Raw genomic sequence first — 22,939 nt, 5'->3', positions numbered from 1 at the left:
AGCGGCCCCGGAGGCCCCGCCCACTCCCCCTCCCGGTCGGACCGGCGCCCGCGGGGAACAAAGGGTCGCGCTCGGGCCTCAGGGCCGCTCACGCCCGCGCCCGCCCTCCCCGCGCCCTCGCTGGCCCCGAGCGGGAAGTAACCCGCCAACACATGACAACCAGGTAGAAATGCTTCCCTCCCACACGGCGCCCAGTCGGGGGCCCAGTGAAACCCAGGTACCGAGAGGATGAGGAGCGGGAAAATGGCTGCTCCTTCCCGTAGTTAACATGGCGCCCGACCAGCTTCAAAGCCTCCGGGAGGGCTGAGGGCAAGATGGAAGCCGCTCTGGCCTCCTCTAACTCTACCGCGGCCGGCGGACTTGGAGGTTTCGTTTCTCCCGATGCACCTCTAACATGTTACCCGGCGCGCTGCCCTTAGTCGGCATGGCGCAGGGTCACCCCGAACCTCGCCCCTCCGCTTGCCCTCATCCAAGATGGCGCCTGCCTGGCTTCGTGAACTGCTGGCGCCGGGAAAGGGATGGGAACGAGGGAGAGGGGCGGGCGGCTGGGAGGGGGCGGCCAGGAAGGCGGGAGGGAGGGGGAGCGCGGGGGAGAAGGGAGCCGAGGCGGAAGTCGAGGGGCCCCCCGGGTGGAAGTGACGCTGCCCCCGCTGCCCAAAATGTCGGCGCCCAGAGGGAGGTGTAAGTAATTAAAGAGGAAAGCCGACTGACTTTCCTGGCCTCCCGGGGCCCCCCCAGGGCCCCCGAACCCCCGCGCCCTACCTCCGAGGTGCACTCACCCGGCCGCGGGTCCCGCCGGACTGGCCCCCGCCCCGGGTGCCCCGGGCCCGCACCTTTTAGGGGCGGGGGGAGGGGCACAAAGACCAGTTCTGTGGGCCCGGGTCTTGGAGGGGACTGGGGAGGGGGGCCGGCCCCGCAGGCGATTGGGTGGGGAGGGGCGGGACTTAATGGCGGCGGGGGTGGGGCCACTACAGGGAGGTGTCCCGTGGGCGGAGCTTGTAACGCGACTGGGCGGGGCTTGGTAGAGGGAGCTGGGTGGTTGGTGGGAGGGGCTCCGGTAAAGGGGTGGGCTCAATAAAGGGGCGTGGTTTAGCGGGGCTGGTTGGAGGGTCCTCATGGGACTGAGTGGGAAATGAGGCTCCATGTGGAGGTGGGAGGAGCTTAGAGTAAAAGGGGTGGAGTGTGCCCCGGGGTGTGTCTTAGAGGAAGTGGGGTTTAGGAGTGTAATCTGGGGAGCCTTAGTGGAAATAGCAAGCGAAAAGAGTTTCAGTTGGTTTTATCCAAGGATCCAGGACTTTATTCTTCAAAGGAGAGTGGGAGGAGCTCACAAGGGAGTGGGAGGGGCTTGTCCCAGAATAGAAGGGGGATCCTGGAACAGTGGGAGGGACTATGAAGGAGTGGGCGGCGCCTGTGCAAGAGTGGGCGGGGCTAAGCCACAGCGGGCGGGGCTTAGAGAGGAATGGGAGTCTTTGCAAAGAGGGGGTGAGACTTAAAAACACTCAGTGGGATAGAGGCTACTTGGAATGATTAGAAAGATTGGCAGATGAGTGGGTAAGGGTTTGTAGGTAACTGGGTGGGGCTTAAAGAGAGTGGGCGTGGCCTAGGTGGGCGTGGCTCCCAGGGGATAGTGACTGGCCTGTGATTCTCAAGAGCCAATGGGGGAGGACTAATGGGGAGGTGCCGCCCTCACCTTAGCTCCTTGTCTCCCCTGCTCCAGAGAGCCCCCGCCCGCCACTGCCCTCACGCCTCACCACCATGGATGAAGCCCCGCTGCCAGCGCCCCCTGTCCCCGCGCCGGCCCCGGCCCAGGCCCCAGCACCGCCGGCTGCGACCGCCCCACGCGTGCCGTTTCACTGCAGTGAGTGTGGCAAGAGCTTCCGCTACCGCTCGGACCTGCGGCGCCACTTTGCGCGTCACACTGCTCTCAAGCCCCACGCGTGTCCGCGCTGTGGCAAAGGCTTCAAGCACAGCTTCAACCTGGCCAATCACCTGCGCTCGCACACAGGCGAGCGGCCCTACCGCTGCTCCGCCTGCCCCAAGGGCTTCCGAGACTCCACCGGCCTGTTGCACCACCAGGTGAGTCCTGCAGGCTGGACGGGCCGCCTCCCTCCTGGGGCTGGACATGGCCTTGGAGCCCCAGCCCCACTCTGGCACCAGAGAAAACTTTCCTCTTCCTCCCTCCCTCCTGGTCAAAGCGCCCTGGCCAGCCAGAACTCGAGGGGTTTCTCTGTCAGTCCCCACCTACTTAAGGATTGGAGGCAAACATTCATCTACATTTGCCCCACCTATAGGTTCCTCTTCTCATCCATCCTCCTGGCCACACTCCCCACCCCTACCCCTGCCCCCTCCGGCACACCAGCTTCTGCAGTTTTGTGTTTATGGTTACCTTGCCATTGTATTTGGGGTGGGGGGGTGGGCCGGGGTAGGGGGTGGGAGGAGGAACTGGGGGCCAGGAGTTGAGGCTGCTCTGCTACATGGGGCCTGAGCAGCTGCCTTCCCTGCTGGGAGGCTGGGAGGCTGAGAGGCTGGGAGGCTGGCAGGCTGGGAGGCTGGCAGGCTGGCAGGCTGGGAGGCGGGAGTGCCCAGCTCCAGTTCATGGCTCTGCCCTCAAGGCTCTGCTTGGGCTGGGATGACCCTGGGGACCTGGGCACAGGATGGGCAGAGGCCTGAGGCCAGAGAAGCCGGGAGTGGGGGGTAGGGTGCAGCGTTCCCCATGAGGCTCTCACCTCAGGCCTTGAGGGTCTGGTCACAGCGTTGGGGTGATTCCCTTACTGTGTGTGGAGGGGGTGCTGTGGGGAAGGGGAAGGGCCCTCAGAGCCCCGCTTGGCTCACCCGCTCCCCGCAGGGCCCAGCCAGGCTCCCCGGGGTCTGCACTGCGGGCTGCTGGCATGCTTCCTGCTCTGCCATCAGCCCCCTGGGGGGGAGGGGCAGCTACGGGCGTGCAAATAGAATGGAGACAGAATGGAGACAAAAACCTATTATCCCGATAGAGATCAGGGCCAAGGGCAACAACAGGAGCCTGGGCTTCTGGGTGGACAGAAAGACAGCACTGAAGTCCGCCATTGTTTTTTAAATATGTTTTTGTTGATTTCAAAGAGGAAGGGAGAGGGAGAGAGAGATAGAAACGTTGATGATCAGAGAGAATCATCGATTGGCTGCTGCCTGCACGCCCCCCACTGGGGATCGAGCCTGCAACCTGGGCATGTGCCCTTGACTGGAATCAAACCTGGGACCCTTCAGTCTGCAGGCTGACGCTCTATCCACTGAGCCACACCAGCTAGGGCTCCCTTGCCGTTTAAAAAAAACCAGATTTACCATGTATGTACTTAACTCTTCCATTCAGCGATTATCTATTGAGAGCTCTCTCTGCTCTACACTGGGGTCACCAAAGGGAAATCAATAAAGTCGGGGCGTTTGGAGAACTTATGTCCCACTGGAGGTAGACGATCAACAAGAAAGCAAATGCACAGGCAAGCTGTCCTGAAAGGGGAGAAGTATTGGGAAGGAGATTAAGCAACAGAAAGCTGATGTGCAGGAGTAAAGAGGGGAGAGCGGTGGGCCGCCAGGCCAGGCGGGGACGGGCAGGGCACGGTGGTATTTGAGCTGAGACCTGAAGTGTGAGCAGGGAACAGCACTCCAGGCAGAGGGAACAGCCAGTGTGAAAGTCCAGGTGGGGACAGCTTGGTGTGGGCAAGAAAGGGATGGGAGACCTGTGGTTGGGGCGGAGCGAGCCGGGGTCAGAGCAGAAGGTGGTGCGGGGGAGGGCAGGCAGCAGCTGAGTCGTGTACACCTCGGCCGCTGTGAGGAGCGGGTTTTAGTCTATGGGCCAGACACTCACACTGCAGGGTTAAGTAAAACCAGACATGTCACTGGCCTTTCCCTTTGTCCCCTCCTCTGTCCCGTGCTGTCTGCCTTGGTTTCACCCTTCATTCTGGCTGTGATCCCAACTTTCTAAGTGGCCTTACTACCTCCTGTCTCTCCCCATCGTGCCCAGCCCCTGTGACCTGGAACCTCCGCCACCCCCCCCCCCCCCATTAAAATCCCTGATCCTTAACTCGATGTGACATTCACAGGCGACTGAGGTCTCACCCCTGCCCACTAGTAGGTTATCATTCAACTGAGCATTTAATGAGCACCTACAGTATGCAGGCTCCTTGGGGGAAATGAGAGAGACAAGACCGAAACAGCCCGTGTCCCACTCCTTTCGCGGCCTCCCAAGTCAAAAATGTAGTCATTGACCAACCAGGTTGATAAATGTCAGCTCGCAGCCGAGACAGGAGCACAGAGGGTTCCCGTGTTCTGAGGCTAATACAGGGGCCCTGAAGTGGTCCGGCCGGGTCAGGGATGGGGCCTGGGGTGGTTTTTCTGGGGTAGCACTCCCACTTCTTTAGGCCCCATGCTCCTGGCAGACATGATTAATCCAGCACCGCACTCTCTTATCCAGCCTGGAGTCCTCCCGACAGCTCTCCAGGCAGACCCTACCAATCAATAGGGCTCTAGACTAAAAACCTGTGTCTGTTATTCCAGGACACTTAAATAAACCACAAGGGCCCTGGCCGGTGTGGCTCAGTGGATAGAGCGTCGGCCGGCAGACCAAAGGGTCCTGGGTTCGATTCCAGTCAAGTGCACGTACTTTGGTTGCAGGCTCCTCCCCCGTCCAGGCCCTGGTTGGGGCTCGTGCAGGAGGCAACCAATCCATGTGTTTCTCTCACATCCATGTTTCTCTCTGTCTTACCCTCTCTCTTCCACGCTCCCCAAAAATCAATGGGAAAATATCCTCGGGTGAGGATTAACAACAGAAAAACCTCAAGGGCCATATCAGCAGAGACCTGTGTAAGGCCACCCAGCCACATCCCCAGGGCTCAGCAGCCACACGTGGCTAGTGGCCACCATGTCGGACAGGACAGATCTAGAGCGTTTCCATCACTGCAGCCAGTCTCACTGGACGGTTCTGCTCTACAAAGCCCTAGAGCAAGCGTGTCAAACTCACAGGCTCACACAGGCTGAATAAACAAGGTTTAAGTGGATGTGGCTGCAAAAAACACAAAAGCTTCCACTTTTATAGAAACGTAGGTTTATGTCGATAGAGACATGCTGAATACAAAGGGCTGAAATAAATGAGTCATCGTTAACAAAATAATAGAACATTTTAATAAAAATTAATATTTTTTCTTGAACATGAACTTACCAGACACTGAATAACGGCACAAATTCATAAGCGTCACGCAAATCTATTTTTCTTGTTCTCCGAAAGCGAAATATTTCCTGTTGCGCACACCAAACAAGTCAGTCCAAGACTAATGACGTGGCCATCGGCTGCTAAAATATTCGCTGCTGGTGTTAGTGGAGAGACATGGTGCGCCTGCGCGTAAGGTGAATAAGGGAAATGAATGCAGCAGGATTATAGTCATCAGTCATTAACGTTGTAGTTCTTTATTAACAATTATGTATAACAGGATATTGTAAAAATTAAGTTACAAAATTTTTATTAAGATGTTTCTTACATGCCGTTATATTGGCCAGGCCGCAAAAATATTGGTTGTGGGCTGCCCACAAGGCCGCGAATTTGACATGCTTGTCCTAGAGCATTTACAGGAAAAGAGCCACCTGTTACCCCAGGAGAGGATATAAGTAGTTCACGGGAAAGTTGGTTGAGAGGCCATTGCTTGCGCACGGTTTCAGAGTGGAAGGCAGAGCTGGGATTTGAACCCAGACCCGGCAGCGCTCAGATTCCCGGTGCTCAGCCTCTCTCCCAGGGTGGGAGGGCTTGTCGGAACTGAGGAAGAGCTGGGGGCCTTGGAAAGCAGCATTCCCTCAGGGAGCAGCACGGGCAAAGGTTTGGAGGCTTGTCCACGTGAGAAACATTCAAACCTGTAGAGAAGTTTGCTTAAGCCATCGGTCCACAATTGCCGGGAAGCAAAATCTCAACAGGTTGAGAAAATGCTCCAGAGAGTGGCAGTTTCAAATCTTGTTTTATTTGTTATAATCAAAGAGAAGGCAGTAGTGGGTTTCGTGAAATCCATTGGGGATAGGTAAGGGAGGTGGGCGAAAGCAAAGCGGGATGGGGGAGGCGACGGACCTCTGAGATTGGCTAAAAAGTAAAATGGTAGACACATGGTTCCTTTACATAGGTGGGTACAGGATACTTCACGGTTGTACCCTGAGGGGTCCGGGAAAAGGGGGAGTTACCCTGACATTCCAGAGGTGGGGTTATCCTAGATGCCAAGGACCATAGACAGGCTTAGTTAGGGTAAAGATTGGCTTTTGTCAGGGAAAATTCTAGCCTCGGGCATGACTACCCACCATAAAGCGCTTTTCATTAAGAGGTTTCCATCCCAGACCACCCTTTGTGGTTGCTTTAGGGTCTGAGTTTGTAAGGCCACCGCGCAGGCCTTTGCTGGGCTTGTGGGGTTTAGTATGTGGCTCCTTTGCACCCGCAGGCTGGAGGGCCTAAAGCCGTGGAGTGCGGCCCACAGGCGAGGGAAGCCGGATCACGGCCTTGTGGACGTGGTGGGAGGCACGGGCCACCTCCCTCCGTGTCCGGGCCCTGCCCTGCCGGCTGCACCCTCAGCCCTGACCCTCTCCTCCCTCCGCCCTGCAGGTCGTCCACACCGGAGAGAAGCCCTACTGCTGCCTGGTCTGCGAGCTGCGCTTCTCCTCGCGCTCCAGCCTGGGCCGCCACCTCAAGCGCCAGCACCGCGGGGTGCTCCCGTCGCCCCTGCAGCCCGGCCCGGGCCTGCCCGCCCTGAGCCCGTCCTGCTCCGTGTGCTGCAACGTGGGGCCCTGCTCCGTGTGCGGAGGTGCGGGGGCCGGCGGGGGCGAGGCCCCGGAGGGGGTGGGCCCGGGCAGCTGGGGGTTGGCGGAGGCGGCGGCGGCCGCGGCAGCCTCGCTGCCCCCGTTCGCGTGCGGCGCCTGCGCCCGGCGCTTCGACCACGGCCGGGAGCTGGCGGCCCATTGGGCCGCGCACACCGACGTGAAGCCCTTCAAGTGCCCGCGCTGCGAGCGCGACTTCAACGCCCCGGCGCTGCTGGAGCGGCACAAGCTGACGCACGACCTGCAGGGCCCGGGCGCGCCCCCCGCGCAGGCCTGGGCCGCGGGGGCAGGTGCGGGGCCCGAGACCCCCGGCGAGGGCGGCGCCGAGGAGGCGGGGGACGCGGGGCCGGCCTGGGACGGCGGGCTGCTCCTGGGCCGCGTGGGGGGCGGTGTGCCCGAGCTGGGGGGGCTGCTCCCCGGGGGCGGCGGGGAGGCGCCCCCACCGGCGGCCGCGGCGGAGCCCCCGGAGGACACCCTGTACCAGTGCGACTGCGGGACCTTCTTCGCCTCGGCCGCGGCGCTGGCCAGCCACCTGGAGGCGCACTCGGGGCCGGCCACCTACGGCTGCGGCCACTGCGGGGCGCTGTACGCGGCCCTGGCGGCCCTGGAAGAGCACCGACGGGTCAGCCACGGCGAGGGCGACGGGGCGGAGGCGGCCGCGGCGGCCTCCGAGGGGGAGCCCGCGGCCGGGGAGCCCGCGGCCAGCTCGGGCCGCAGCAAGAAGATCTTCGGCTGCTCCGAGTGCGAGAAGCTCTTCCGCTCCCCGCGGGACCTGGAGCGGCACGTGCTGGTGCACACGGGCGAGAAGCCGTTCCCGTGCCTCGAGTGCGGCAAGTTCTTCCGCCACGAGTGCTACCTCAAGCGCCACCGGCTGCTGCACGGCACCGAGCGGCCCTTCCCCTGCCACATCTGCGGCAAGGGCTTCATCACGCTCAGCAACCTCTCCCGGCACCTGAAGCTCCACCGCGGCATGGACTGACCACGCCCCCGCCGCCTGCGGCTGGACTCGGGGTCCCCAGGGGGCCGCCCAAACCCAGACAGGGGCCCTGAGATGAGGGGGCCCTGGCTGGAGAGATGGAGCCACCAGAAACCCATATAGGCCCTGAGCTGGGCACCCCCAAATCAATGGGCCCCTTGGGCTGGGGAGACTAAGAAATGGACCTACACAAGTACTAGTCACTCGAGGGCCCTAATAAAAGACGGGCACCCCTCCCCAAGGGAAGCCTGCCCCCTCCCTGAGAGCCATCATTCCCAGCGACCTTGGTCTGGAGAGTGTAGGGGGACCATGCCCCCGAATCTCCCTGGATCCCTCCAAATGCACCCCCACAATCACTGGTGCCCCTAGGTGATGGATAGAGCCAGAATCTGCCTTCCCCCATTGCATTCCCTGTGCGGAAGGAGGACCAGGGTAGATCCCCCTGCCCTCAGCCCACTCCCCAGACAGGCCGCCCTCCCCTACTGCGGAATGGGTCAACCCTAGTGATCTCCCCGCCCCCAAACACTAGACTAGGCTGGTTGGGCATCCCCCCGCCCAGTAGGATGGACCGGTCCAGATGCGCAGCCTCCTGTCCACTGGAATGGGCTGGCCCTGCTGTGGCCTGCGCCGCGCCCTCTTCACAGCGGACACGGCAGACTCGCCCCTCCCCTTCGGCGTCATTCCCGACCTGCGAGCTCACCTGAGCGGGAGCTGGCGGACACTGGGGTCTCCTCCCACTCTGTCCTAGCACCTGTTGGTCTTCCCCTCTCTGTCGGTTTGTCTGTCTCTGTGTTCCCCCCAACCCCAAGGGAAAGGGGGGGCTGGCTAGGGGGGTCTCCCCATGAGCCTGGACCTCACCCCCTCATCCCAGTCCCCTGTGTCTCCCAAGACCCCAATAAACCTCATCCTGTCGGTCAGTGCGTCCCATTGTCTGAATCTTGGCCCCAGGGCATGGGGGTTCCTCCCTCCTGACATAGACCAGGCCTCTTGCAGAAGGAAGGAATTTGGAGTCCTTGAGATGGCGCTTTACCCTATCAACTACATGGCACCCTGCCCCTTAGACACAAGCTGTGCCTCCACAGATGGACATCCCCCTAGAACTAGACAGCCCCCCTTTTTAAAATATATTTTTATTGATTTCAGAGAGGAAGGCAGAGGGAGAGAGAGACAGAAACATCAATGATGAGAGAGAATCATTGATTGGCTGCCTCCTGCATGGATCAGGGGTCAAGCCTGCAACCCGGGCATGTGCCCTTGACCGGAATCGAACCCGGGACCTTTCACTCTGCAGGCTGACACTCTAAAACCCAAACTATCACCTTAGGGACAAGTTCCTTCCAGGAGGGAGAGGCCCTCACCCCTTACCAGGAGTGGGCAAACTTTTTGACTCGAGGGCCACAATGGGTTCTTAAACTGGACCGGAGGGCTGGAACAAAAGCATGGATGGAGTGTTTGTGTGAACTAATATAAATTCAAAGTAAACATTACATAAAAGGGTACGGTCTTTTTTTTTTTTTTTTTTTTTTTAGTTTTATTCATTTCAAACGGGCTGTAGTTTGCCCACGGCTGCCTTAGACTCTGCTTATGGGCCACCCCGTTAGCATCTTAGAGGCCACCTAGACCTCAGGACGGGCGGCCCTTCAGACTGCCTCCTGGGTGTGAGGGTGGAACATTCCTATACCAGGTGCCCATTGCGTGCCAGGCACTGTAACCCCTCTGGGGACCCAACAGTGAACTAAACAACCCATGGGGTTGACGGTCTAGTAGTGCGAGGCGGGGTGTAGGAAAGAGTAGTAAATGAGGGAGGCAATCCAGAGGGCTGCGAGCGCTCTGAAGGAAATGCGGTAAGTGGCCTGGGCGGGCTTCCTGCAGAGGCGGCATTTGAGCTGAGGCCGCATGGTGAGGAGGGAGCCACCAGGAGGGGCCTGAGTCCAGAGGACGGAGGGTGAGACAAGGTGAGGAGGTCAGCCGGGGTCCGGTCACTCAGAAGCTAGTGGGCATATGATTGTTCTTCCTGGACAATGGTGAGCAAGAGGCTAAGTGTGAAGGGAGGTGACCACTCTTGCACTTAAAAAAAATATATATATATGTATATGTATGTATGTATGTGTGTATATATATATGTGTGTGTGTGTGTGTATATATATTTTTATTTCAGAGGAAGGGAGAGAGAGAGAGGAAAGTCAATGTTGAGAGAGATTCATGGATCGGCTGCCTCCTGCACGCCCCCTACTGGGGATCGAGCTCACAACCTGGGCATGTGCCCTGACCTGGAGTCGAACCAGTGACCTGGCAGTGTATGGGGACAATGCTCAACCAAATGAAGTACACTGGCCAGGCCCATGTGGAGTCTTGGCCCTGGACTTCCAGCCTGGAGAACTGGGAGCCATACATGTCTGTTGTTTACGAGCCACCTGGTCAGTAGTGTTTTGTTACAGCTGCCCACGCAGACTCAGACATCCATCAACAACACTGTGGAGAGCCCAGCCGGCGTGGCTCGGTGGTTGAATGTTGACCTATGAACCAGGAGGTCACAGTTCCATTCCCGCTCAGGGCACATGCCCAGATTGCGGGCTCGATCGCCAGTGTGGGGCGTGCAGGAGGCAGCCAGCAGCCGGGCTAAGATTTTTCTCTCATTGTTGATGTTTCTGTCTCTCTTTCCCTCTCCCTCTCTGAAATAAATAACAATATATTTTTAAAAATACAAAGACAAAAAAAAAAAAAAAAACAACACCCACCTGCCATGGAGAAAGACGACCAGCCCCCTTAGATACAGGCTTGGCACCAAGGACATGACCCGCCCACTCAAGGCTGGCTCCCTTGGCCAGGAGAGTGAGCGCCTGGAAAAGAGCCAGGGTTGTCATGGAGACGGCCTCGGGCTATGTGGAGTCAAGAACAGGGACCTCAGGAGGCGGAGGCCGCCACCCACCACACCTCCACCTGATTCCTTTCTCGGAGGGCGGGGCACTTCAGCAGCCGGCACAGCAAGCCCCGCCCCCAGGAGTTTGTAGTCCTATGGGAGGCCAGGTCCGCAATGATTGGGTTGGCCATAAATACAAGATTGAAAATAAAGGCAGAGTATAGACGAGAGGGTGACGTGACAGGGAGGCTATTTTATTTATTTTTAAAGTTTGTGGGGTTTTTTTAAATGTTTTTTTTTTAAAATATATTTTTATTGATTTTTTACAGAGGGGAAGGGAGAGGGATAGAGAGAAACATCGATGAGAGAAACATTGATCAGCCGCCTCCTGCACGCCCCCCACTGGGGATGTGCCCGCAACCCAGGTACATGCCCTTGACCGGAATCGAACCTGGGACTCTTCAGTCCGCAGGCTGACGCTCTATCCACTGAGCCAAACCGGTTCTGGCTATTTTTAAAGTTTAAAAAAAATAGATGTTGATTGATTTCAAAGAGGAAAGAAGAGAGAGAGAGACATCAATGATGAGAGAGAATCACTCATCCGCTGCCTCCCACTCGCCCCAGACTGGGGGGATCAAGGCTGCAACACAAGCATGTGCCCGACCAGGAATCGAACCGTGACCTCCTGAGCCACACCAGCGGGGCAAGGGAGTAAGGGGGAAAATAGGGAAGGGAAGGCACGCCAGGCAGATGGAATGGCCCCTGCGAAGACCCTGAGTCCAGAAAGATCAAAGACGGCGCTGTGGCTGGAGCAGAATGAAGCAGAGAGAGGCAGCCGCGAGGGAGGCCCCAGGAGCCAGGCGTGTAGAGCCTTTAGGCGGGGGGACAGGAGAGGAGGACGAGTGGGCGCCCCCCCTTCCCCCCCACCCCTCCTTCCCCCGAGGGTGTCCAGGCAAGAGTGCCAAGGTGTGATCTCTGGGCGTTTCTGAATACACGGGAGACAAGAGAGCCAATGAGGAGGCAGCTTCAGTGGGACTGGCATCCGTCTGAGCCAATCAGCGCCAGACCCCGCCCCCCTGCCCGGGAGCCTGGTTCCCAGCCCAGGCCAGCCCCGCCCAGGCCCCTGGCTCACCTGGACTCGCGCCCCGCCCCCTCCCTGCTCCCTCCTGGGTGGGTCCCACAGGAATTTCTCTAGAGCAGTCGCCGGATCATGTGACTCTCCTGCTTGAAACCTTTTCAATGGCTTCTCAGTGCCCCAGGAATGCGTCCAGCGTTCGGCCTGGCCCAGGAGGCCGGGCACAGTCGCAGCTCTGGCCTCTGTGCCGCCCCAACCCAAGGCCCCCGGGCCCCCCCAGGACACACACACCGCGCTGTTCTCTCTGCCTGAAATTTCCTGTCCCCGCCACCTCCAGTCCTGAATTCCTTTCCCAACATAAGCCTTTAAAAATTGGATGACAGACCTAGCCGGTGTGGCTCAGTGGATAGAGCCTGCGTCTGCAGACCAAAGGGTCCCAGGTTCGATTCCGGTCAAGGGCACTTATCTTGGTTGCAGGCTCCTCCCCAGCTCCAGCCCTGATCAGAGTTCATGCAGGAGGCAACTAATCGATGTGTTTCTCTCTGTCTTTCCCCTCTACTCTTCTCTCCCTAAAAAAAAAAATCAATGGAAAAATATCCTCAGGTGAGGATGAACAAAAAATAAAATAAAATAAATTGGATGACAAAATAAAAAGCATGCACCCTCGGTATATAAAACTGTCCCTGCCCTGACCGGTTTGGCTCAGTGGATAGAGCGTCGGCCTGCAGACTGAAAGGTCCCAGGTTCAATTCCAGTGAAGGGCAAGTACCTTAGCTGCAGGCACATCCCCAGTAGCGAGTGTGCAGAAAGCAGCTGATTGATGTTTCTCTCTCATTGATGTTTCTAACTCTCTATCCCTCTCCCTTCCTCTGTATAAAAAAATCAATAAAATATATATATATTTTTAAATAAAACTGCCCTTCAAACAAAACATAAGGATGGAAACCACAACAGCGCTATTCACAATGGCCAAAAGGTAGAAACACCCCCATGTCCACCAACCAATGAACACACAGCATGCAGCATGCCCGAATGGAATGGTATTGGAGTAGTTTTCAGCCAAAAAAAGAGGGATGAGTTATCAACACAGGCCACAGCGTGGATGGATCTTGACAACGTGGTGCCGAGTGAAAGGCTGGCCGTAAAGGACCCCGTCTGTTCAACCCCACTGGTGTGAAATGCCCGCCGTGGGCAAGCCCACGGAGACAGCGGCTGGTTACTGCATCCCAGGGGCTGGGAGGGGGAGGAGATGGGGAGTGACTGCTCATGGGGTGATGAATTTTGCAACTAGATAGTGGGTCTGTGGGAGGCAGTTGGACAGACATGAGCAGAGCAAGGACCGTGGGTCTGGCACTGAAGGTCACCAAGGCGGGAAGCCCTGGGTACCTAGCAACGGGCAAAACAAGAACCTTGCCCCCAGTGTGACCTCCCTACCCCCTCCCCTGCCCCAGCATATCGCTGGCCACAAAGTTCAGACCCTGCCCTGACCTTCCCTCCTAGGGCATGTTGCTAGTTACATAGGTTTGATCCCCTTAGATGGGGAATGAATGAGGGAGGCTGGAGACTGACAGTCCTTAAGCATTCAGCCCCCAGAACAATGAGGTTCTTTCTTTCAAACATTTTTAAACATATATATTTTAGCCCTGGCCGGTTTGGCTTGGTGGACAGAGCGTCTGCCTGCGGACTGAAGGGTCCCAGGTTCAATTCTGGTCAGGGGCACATGCCCAGGTTTTGGGCTTGATCCCCAGTGGGGGGTGTGCAGGAGGCAGCCGATCCATGATTCTCATCATTGATGTTTCTATCCCTCCCTCTTCCTTCCTCTCTGAAATCAATAAAAATATATTAAAATATATTTTATTTATTTTTAAGATATGTTTTTATTGATTTCAGAGAGGAAGGGAGAGGGAGAGAGAGAAACATCAAACATGAGAAAGAATCATGGATCGGCTGCCTCCTACACGCCCCACACTGGGGGATCGAGCCCGCAACCCAGGCATGTGCCCTTGACCCGGAATCAAACCATGACCTCCCGGTTCACAGGTCGAAGCTCAACCACTGCGCCAGGACAGCCAGGCAACATGACGTTCTGACCTGCATCCAATAGACAAGGCCTCCATTGTGTTTCAGCTCCGGGCCCAGAGAAGCAGCACAACCCAGCCAGCGACGCCATGGCTGCCTCAGGACCAGCTGCCTTGACTAACAACCCGCAGCCCGCAGCCCTGGTGCCTAATCAATAGAGACCCGACCCTGATAGGACACAGCTGGGAGCTGATGAGTCTTCCCCTGGGATCCTCCCGAAAAACACCCTCAAGACCAGGACCCAGCGAGGCTCTCTCTAGGAAGCAAGCCCGTACCTTTCTCCATCGCCTCCCCCTTGGCGAACTTCCTCTCTCTCTCTCTCTCCCTTCCTCTCTGAAATCAATGGAAATATAAAATTTTAAAATAGTGTTATTGAGCAAGTGCTTTAAAATATCATGCTCCAAGCCCAGTGATGGCGAACCTATGACACGCGTGTCAGAGGTGACACGCAAACTCATTTTTTTGGTTGACTTTTCTTTGTTCAATGGAATTTAAACATATAAAATAAATATCAAAAATACAAGTCTTTGTTTTACTATGGTTGCAAATATCAAAAATTTTCTATATGTGACACGGCACCAGAGTTAAGTTAGGGTTTTTCAAAATGCTGACACGCCGAGCTCAAAAGGTTCACCATCACTGTCCTAGCCCCTACACCCCCTTTAAAAAATATTTTTTTTTTGTTTTTTTCAAATATATTTTATTGATTTTTTACAGAGAGGGAGGGAGAGAGATAGAGAGTTAGAAACATCGATGGGAGAGGAACATCGATCAGCTGCCTCCTGCACACTCCCCACTGGGGATGTGCCCGCAACCCAGGTACATGCCCTTAACCGGAATCGAACCCGGGACCCTTCAGTCCGCAGGCCGACGCTCTATCCACTGAGCCAAACCGGTTTCGGCTAAAAAATATTTTTAATTGATTTTTTAAAAAGAAACATTGAGCCCTAACCGGTTTGGCTCAGTGGATAGAGCCCGGGCCTGCAGACTGAAGGCTCCCAGGTCTGATCCCGGTCAAGGGCATGTGCCTTGGGTGTGCAGGAGGCAGCTGATGGATGTTTCTCTCTCATCGATGTTTCTAACTCTCTATCCCTCCCCCTTCCTGTCTGTAAAAAATCAATAAAATATATTTTTAAAAAAATATTTAAAATATCAAAATATTTTATTGATTTTTTACAGACAGGAAGGGGGAGGGATAGAGAGTTAGAAACATCGATGAGAGAGAAACATCCATCAGCTGCCACCTGCACACTCCCCACTGGGGATGTGCCCGCAACCAAGATAGATGCCCTTGTCCGGAATCGCGAACCTGGGACCCTTGAGTCTGCAGGCCGACGCTCTAACCACTGAGCAAAACCAGCTAGGGGAATAAAATATATTTAAAAAAAGAAATATTGATGTGAAATTTTTTGATATTTGCAACTATCGATTGGCTGCTTCTTGCACGCCCCCTACTGGGGATCCAGCCCCCAACCCGGACACATGCCCTGACTTGGTATCGAACCAGCGACCTTTCCGTGCACAAGAGGATGCCAACCCAACTGTGCCATGTAGGGAGTGGCTATAGGGTGAAGCCTCGGACTGACCTGTGGGCAAAGCCACAAACAAGTCCCAGCTTAGAGGGCACAGCCCTCTTAGCATAATTAGGCTTGACCCTAGAACGCTCCCTAGATCCTATCTGGGCAGCTAATGGGCTGCGGGAGGTGCAGCAAGTGCTGCCAAAACAAGTGAAACTCACAAGAACACTGTAACTATGGTGACCACCACCTTGTTTACCTCTGGCTATAAAATAAAGTCTCAGCTTGACCTCTGGATCCCTCTCTGTGGCCTCAGCCAGGCACAGGAGATCCACCTAGACTAGACTCTGCTTATTTTCTCTGCTGTCTTTTCTAAATCCTTCGCGGCCTCCTCAGGCCCACCAAACCCTTGGCTGTGCTGGCCCCGCACAGTGCCTGGCCCCTACCCTTTCTCCAGTCCCTGGGAAAGGCAAAGATTTACTGAGGCTGGCTGGCTGGCTGGGAAACCTTTATCACCTCGCTTCCCCTCACGTTCCCGCTCTCTGAGCTGCGAGAGTCACGCTACCCACTTGCTAAGGCCAGAGGAACAAGGGGGCTTGCCTGGGTGAGGCACATGCAGAAGCAGCGGTCCCCACTCTCATTTCCATCACCCTCCATGGCCTTCCCCTTGACTTGGAGAAGGAACCCATTCCACACCGTTTCAAGCTCGGACAGTACAGAAGGGTGGAGCGCGGGGAGCTCCGGTTCTGGGAGTCAGACAATGTTGCTAGTTCCCTTTCTCCTCCTCCGGGTCCTCCAGACACAGCCCCGAGATCAGCGCGGACAGAACAGGCTGGAGGGGGGGGGGGCCCTCCTGCTCCTCCCCTCTTCACACGATCACACAAGCCTCGCTTTGCACAGCAAACGTCTTCATCCTTTCTTTTTCCTTTTTTAAATATATTTTACTGATTTTTACAGAGAGGAAGGGAGGGATAGAGAGTTAGAAACATCGATGAGAGAGAAACATCGATTAGCTGCCTCCTGCAGACCCCCCACTGGGGATGTGCCCGCAACCCAGGTACATGCCCTTGACCGGAATTGAACCCGGGACCCTTGAGTCCGCAGGCTGACGCTCCATCCACTGAGCCAAACCGGCTAGGGCAGGGGTGGGCAAACTTTTTTACTTGAGGGCCACAATGGGTTCTTAAACTGGACCGGAGGGCCGGAACAAAAGCATGGATGGAGTGTTTGTGTGAACTAATATAAATTCAAAGTAAACATCATTACATAAAAGGGTACGGTCGCCGAAACCGGTTTGGCTCAGTGGATAGAGCGTCGGCCTGAGGACTCAAAGGTCCCAGGTTCGATTCCGGTCAAGGGCATGTACCTGGGTTGCAGGCACGTCCCCAGTAGGAGATGTGCAGGAGGCAGCTGATCGATGTTTCTCTCTCATCGATGTTTCTAACTCTCTGTCTCTCTCCCTTCCTCTCTGTAAAAAATCAATGAAATATATTAAAAAAATAAAATAAAAGGGTACGGTCTTTTTTTTGAATAGTTTTATTCATTTCAAACGGGCCGTAGTTTGCCCACGCCTGGGCTAGGGCGTCCTCATCCTTTCTTAATGGGTGTATAGCATTCCACCGGGTGGACCAATCACGATGGATTACCCAAATCCCCACGCGTGGGTGGCTAGCCTGTTTCTGGTCTTTTGCAGGAATGCACACAACTGCACGGATTAAAAGCTGGCACAGAGCCATAACCAGTTTGGCTCAGTGGATACAGCGTCGGCCTGCGGACGGAAGGGTCCCGGGTTCGATTCCGGTCAAGGGCATGTACCTTGGTTGCAGGCACATCCCCAGGAGGGGGTTTGCAGGAGGCAACTGATCGATGTTTCTAACTCTCTATCCCTCTCCCTTCCTCTCTGTAAAAAATCAATAAAATAGATTAAAAAAAAAAATCTGGCGCGGAGAGCGGTTTGTGTGTTTCTGAGTACGTTTCTGAGTACAAGGATTGCCCGGATATGCTCCCTAGTTAAGGCAGTTCCAAATCACAGTCTCCCAAGCCGGGTATGAAAAGGTCCTGTTTCTCACACACACACATACACACACACACACACATATTTATATATCTAATTGCTTTCAGAGAGGAAGGGCAAGGGAGAGAGAGAAACTATCAATGATGAGAATTGGCTGCCTGCTGCACACCCCCTACAGGGGATCAAGCCCACAACCTGGTTGGAATCGAACCCGGGACCCTTCAGTCCGCAGACCCATGCTCTATCCACTGAGCCACACCAGCTAGGGCCGTTTCCCACACTCTCGCCAGCGATCACGCTGAGCATGTAGTCCAGGCGTCCAGCTGGGGGTATTTTCTGCTCCACTTGAGGTATCTGAGATGTGGCCCTGTTGGTGCGTCTCCATCAGCTCCTCCTTCCTCTTCCCTAACCCTCGGCGTTTATCCTGCAGGTTTCAGCTGAAACGCGGCTGCCTCCAGGAAGTCCTCGGGGATCACTCTCCGGGAGGGTGACTGGCTCTGCGCCTGCCTCCTCCGCCAGACCGCGAGCTCCCTGTAGGCAGGGCCCCAGGGCCTCTGTGGCTCCAGCACCAAGGACAGATCCAGCCCACAGTAGGTGCTCACTAAATACTGGTGGCTTCAGGTCAGGGGAATACATGCTGCGAAATATATGCAGAGCCGGCCCATAGTAGGTGCTCAGCTAACACCGATGACTTAGGACTGAACGAATCTGCCGGGCCTATCCCCAGGGGGGAACCTGAGGCTTGGAGAAGGGAAACACTTGCTCGGGCAGCCAAGGGAAGGCTGGAGTCAGGTTCTAGTCCGGAGTGTCCCTACTTTCCCTGAAGCCTGTCACTACTTCATTCATCTCCTCCCCCGGCCTCCCCCTCCCCCAGCCCAGAGCCTGGCAGAGACCGGACCCGATAAATGTGTGTTTGTTGAAGGAATGAATGAATATGTGTTTGGAAGGGAGAGGAGCTGGACCCAGCCTCCCAGGCCCTCGGCGCGCTCCTCCCTCTGGGAGGCCAGAGGCCAGGCCCCCTAACCGCCCCCCCCCCCATTCCCCACCTCCTCGCCCCCGGGGTCCCCCTCCTCCTCCTGCTTCCGGCTCCCCAGCCAGTCTTTCCTCTCCCAGGCTGGGAGGAAAGGCGGGTTTCCGGGGGGAAGGCTTAGGCGGTGACACCGAGCCCAGCCTCCTCCACCCGCCCCCCTCCACGCTACGCTCGGGCCCTCCCTCCCCGCCACCACCGTCCACTCGGCCGGCCGCGGGGAAGGAAGAAAGGCGCCCAGGAGGCCGAGGTAAGCGCGGGGCGCCCGGCGATCGGGCCCAGGGCGGGCTCCCGGCTCAGGGATCTGCACGGCCGCCTCCGGGGCCCCGATTCTGCAGATCATGCCTGCGGGGAGGGCAGGCTGGGCCCCGCCAGGAGATCGCCCCCACCCCCGGGGGCGGGGGGCTAGGGACCCCCGGCAGCCTCCCTCGGGGTGCAGGCGCCTGGCCCAAGGCTTCCTCCTCCCTGGAGAATCCGGGCAGCTGCGCCCCAGCCCCTGCGTCTCCCTCGTCGGAGGAGCCCAGCCCCCTCCCTCCCTCCCTCCCCGCCCAGCCCCTGGGGCCCAGGACCCCGTGCCCCGCACGTCTGGGGGGTTTGGAGGCTGCATTCCAGGCATCGCTGCAGCCCAGGTCCCATCCCCAGCCCCACCTCCCAGTCCCAGGAGTCAGGCCCCCAACACCCTCCCCCCCGGGCTCAGACCCAAGAGCTCTCCTCCTCCCCCCTCCGCTCCCAGCCCCGCACCTGGGCACACACACCCCGTTTCCGGGGCCTCCTGACTGCCTCCCCCCCACCACCCCCGCCCCTCCAGCCGCTCCCATGGCGGGGCCCCTAGGGAAATAGCAGTCGCTGACTTTGTATCCTTCTGTCTCCAGTTCTGTCTGTGTCTCCCTGTCTCCCTGCCTCTCCCTACCCCGACTCCTCCATGGTCTTCTGACCTGTTTGCACGGTCTCTATCTGTCCAAACCTCTTCGTTTTCCCTCCATCGCTGTCCCCGTGGGGTGTCCTGCTCTCGGGGCTCCCCATCCTGCCCTTTCTGGCTCACACCTCTGTTGCTCTCTCCTCCTTCCTCCGGCTAAATACCTGACCCCTTCACTTCCATCACTGTCTCTACTTCTCTCTCACGTCTCACCCCCCCCCCGTCCCCCCCAAATCTCTCCACCTCTCTCCTGTCTCCCACAGGCATGGATCCGCAGCCCCCTCCACCCGCCCAGGGCAGCCCACCTCACCGTGGCCGGGGTCGGGGCCGGGGCCGTGGCCGGGGCCGAGGCCGAGGACGAGGCCGGGGCGCCCGGGGAGCCACTGGAGCCCCCCGGGCGCCCCTGCCCTGCCCCACCTGCGGCCGCCTCTTCCGCTTCCCCTACTACCTCTCGCGCCACTGGCTGAGCCACTCGGGCCTCCGACCCCACGCCTGCCCGCTGTGCCCCAAGGCCTTCCGCCGGCCCGCCCACCTGGCCCGCCACCTGCGCGGCCACGGCCCGCAGCCACCCCTGCGCTGCGCCGCCTGCCCCCGCACCTTCCCGGAGCCCGCGCAGCTGCGGCGCCACCTGGCCCAGGAGCACGCGGGCGGCGAGGTGGAGCTGGCCATCGAGAGGGCGGCCAAGGAGGCCGGGGCCGCCGCCACCGGCGCCGATGAGGCCGCCGCCGCCGAGCAGCCCGGCCCCGCCGCCGCGGGCGCCCCGGAGGAGGAGGCGGAGGAGGCCGCGTGGCCGGACGCGTGGGCCGCAGGGGAGCCGGCCGCGCCCGTGGCCCCCGCCAGCGCCGATCCCCCGGAGTCGGAGGCGGAGGAGACGGAGGCCGGGGCGGCCGAGCTGCGGGCCGAGCTGGCGCTGGCGGCCGGGCGGCAGGAGGAGAAGCAGGTGCTGCTCCAGGCCGACTGGACGCTGTTGTGCCTGCGCTGCCGCGAGGCCTTCGCCACCAAGGGCGAGCTGAAGGCGCACCCGTGCCTGCGCCCCGAGGGCGAGCAGGAGGGCGAGGGCGGGCCGCCGCCGCGCCCCAAGCGCCACCAGTGCCCCATCTGCCTCAAGGCCTTCGCCCGGCCCTGGTCGCTGTCCCGCCACCGGCTGGTCCACTCCACCGACCGCCCCTTCGTGTGCCCGGACTGCGGCCTGGCCTTCCGCCTCGCCTCCTACCTCCGCCAGCACCGCCGCGTGCACGGCGCGCTCAGCCTGCTGGCCCCGCTGCCCTCGGCGGCCCGCAAGGACGACAGGGCCTCGGGCGGCCGGAACTCGGGGAAGGGGCCCGAGGGCGGCGAGGGGGCCGGGCCGGAGGGGGGAGAAGGCGGGCAGAACGGGGGGGACCCGGCCCCCGCCCGGCCGCCGGCGGGGGAACCCCGCTTCTGGTGCCCCGAGTGCGGCAAGGGCTTCCGGCGCCGCGCGCACCTGCGGCAGCACGGGGTCACCCACTCGGGGGCGCGCCCCTTCCAGTGCGTGCGCTGCCAGCGCGAGTTCAAGCGCCTGGCCGACCTGGCGCGCCACGCGCAGGTGCACGCGGGGGGCCCGGCCCCGCACCCCTGCCCGCACTGCCCGCGCCGCTTCTCGCGCGCCTACAGCCTCCTGCGCCACCAGCGCTGCCACCGCGCCGAGCTGGAGAGGGCGGCCGCGCTGCAGGCGCTGCAGGCCCCGGCCCCGCCGTCGCCCCCGCCGCCCGCGCCCCCGGGGCCCGGCGAGGAAGGGCTGCCCCTGCCCCTCGCACACATCAAGGAGGAGCCGCCCTCCCCGGGGAGCCCGCCCCGGTCGCCGCCGGCCCCCCCTGTCTTCCTCAGCAACTCCTGCTTCGACAGCCAAGACCACTCCGCCTTCGACATGGAGGAGGACGGGACTGACAGCAAGGCGCACCTGCGGGGCCTGGGCGGCCTGGCCTCCTGACCCGCGCCGGCCCTCGCCCCGCCCCTCCAGCCGGCCCCCGGTTTGCAATATGGAGGAGAGAAGTTGAAGGAGGGGGGTCCCTCCTCCACCTGCCCACCGCCCCTCGCAGCCCTGACACTAAGGGGGGGCCTCGCGCGCCCCTCCCTCGCCCTAATTCTCCCCCCCCCGCCAGGTCCCCATTGCCGGTTGGGAACTGCTCACCCAGTTCATCGGAGGCAGGGCCCCTTGGAAAGGGAGGGGGGCAGGACACTGGCCAGAAGGATGGAGACTGGGGGACCCCCGCCCGCTGCCCTGTTTGTACACACTGGACACGTCGCCTCTTTGGAACTGCCAGGCCTTGGGGGTCCCCAGTGAGCAGAGGTCCTCCCCTGTCCCTCTGTGTGTCTGTGAATAAATGTGAGTTCGTGAAGGAGAGTGAGGCTGTCTGTGGAGGGGGAGCGGGGGCGGGTCTGGGGGAGCCAGGGTCCGGCCCACAGTCTGTGAACGTGGGTTTCCCGCGGGCAGGATGCAGAGTTTGGCCAAAGAAGACGCAGGAGGCGTGGGAGAAGAGTTACCATCGTCCGAGGGGAGCTGCGGGGAGCCCCTTGCCGCTCCCGCCCGCCCCCACCCCCCCCTCCCCCGCTGGAAGGCAGCATGTGCTGTCGGTCAGCAAACGCCAGGCCCAGTGCTGAGCTCTGAGGATGCCCAGACGAAGCCACAACCCTCAGAGGAGCTGGAATGTGTGTGTGTTTTTTGGGTGTATTTTTGTGTGTTTTTGCTAATTTATTCAGTTTTTTTTATATTTTATTGATTTTTTACAGAGAGGAAGGGAAAGGGATAGAGAGTTAGAAACATCGATGGGAGAGAAACATTGATCAGCTGCCTCGTGCACACCCCCTACTGGGGATGTGCCCACAACCAAGGTACATGCATGCCCTTGACCGGAATCGAACCTGGGACCCTTCAGTCCGCAGGCCGAGGCTCTATCCACTGATCCAAACCAGTTAGGGCGGGCATTATTCAGTTTCATTAAGTTATAAAATATATCAATATTCAGAAATTCATAGCTATCTATTATCTACCTATTATCTATCTATGGATCTACGTTTCTATGGATCTACCTATCTATGGATCTACGTATCTATGGATCTACCTATCTATGGAAAAACAGCAGGTACCCAAAGCGGCACCAGCACTCCCAGCATCTCCTACATCACACAGCCAAAGTGCCCAGCAAGCTCCATTTCTACTTCCCTCTCAGTGAAATGCTGACGACTTCGCCCCAGTCTGGCAGCATTCTCACGCTCTCCTTGAGCCTTCCTCTTCATGGCCTCTCGTTCTGGCCTCTGCTCATCTGTGATGGGTGTTGAGATGACTGGCCCCGGAACCTCAGGTGGCCTCCATAGAATTGGCTGGCGGGTGAAATGCTGGAGTGGATAGTGGTTGGGAGGCTTGAGCGGGGCCGGGGGCTGGCTCACAGCGGAGTGAACAGGCTCCCGCTTCTGGGAAGCACCAGAGGATGCTGTGTGGGGCCCAGGCCTAGAAGCAGGAGGCCGAGGGACCCTAGGCCGGGCAGGGTTGTTGAGGCCTGGTCCGGCTGAGTTGGTCGACACTGGCTGAGCTGATCTGACAGGACCTGTCACAGATGCAGGAGTTGGCAGGGTTGCAGTGGCTGCAGCGGGCTTGGCTGGGTTGGTCACGGCAGGCCGACGTGATGCCCGAGGCTGTGGCCTGC

At 58.8% G+C, this 22,939-nt stretch overlaps 2 protein-coding genes across 2 annotated transcripts; both read left to right on the top strand.

Moving 5' to 3' along the window:
• Nucleotides 1–660: 660 nt before the first annotated feature.
• On the top strand, nt 661–8,699 carry FIZ1 (FLT3 interacting zinc finger 1). The gene is made up of 3 exons (XM_081108472.1): nt 661–681; nt 1,718–2,076; nt 6,602–8,699. The coding sequence occupies exons 2-3, from the start codon at nt 1,756–1,758 to the stop codon at nt 7,790–7,792; spliced, it is 1,512 nt and encodes a 503-aa protein (XP_080964598.1). The 5' UTR covers nt 661–681; nt 1,718–1,755; the 3' UTR covers nt 7,793–8,699.
• A 9,799-nt stretch (nt 8,700–18,498) lies between these two features.
• On the top strand, nt 18,499–21,628 carry ZNF579 (zinc finger protein 579). The gene is made up of 2 exons (XM_081107846.1): nt 18,499–18,611; nt 19,541–21,628. Exon 2 carries the CDS (start codon nt 19,543–19,545, stop codon nt 21,223–21,225), a length of 1,683 nt encoding a protein of 560 aa, XP_080963972.1. The 5' UTR covers nt 18,499–18,611; nt 19,541–19,542; the 3' UTR covers nt 21,226–21,628.
• The last annotated feature ends 1,311 nt before the right edge of the window (nt 21,629–22,939 follow it).

Source organism: Myotis nattereri (assembly GCF_964212035.1).
Source record: "Myotis nattereri genome assembly, chromosome: 15".
Lineage (NCBI taxonomy): Eukaryota > Metazoa > Chordata > Mammalia > Chiroptera > Vespertilionidae > Myotis > Myotis nattereri.
The sequence above is the reverse complement of the archived record's forward strand: the minus strand, read 5'-3'. Positions and strand labels throughout refer to the sequence as shown.

Coding starts and splice junctions, on each gene's coding strand:
- FIZ1 (XM_081108472.1), top strand. CDS start 1,756: ATGGATGAAGCCCCGCTGCCAGCGCCCCCTGTCCCCGCGCCGGCCCCG. Junction 2,077..6,601: donor CCGGCCTGTTGCACCACCAG/GTGAGTCCTGCA, acceptor TCCGCCCTGCAG/GTCGTCCACACCGGAGAGAA.
- ZNF579 (XM_081107846.1), top strand. CDS start 19,543: ATGGATCCGCAGCCCCCTCCACCCGCCCAGGGCAGCCCACCTCACCGT.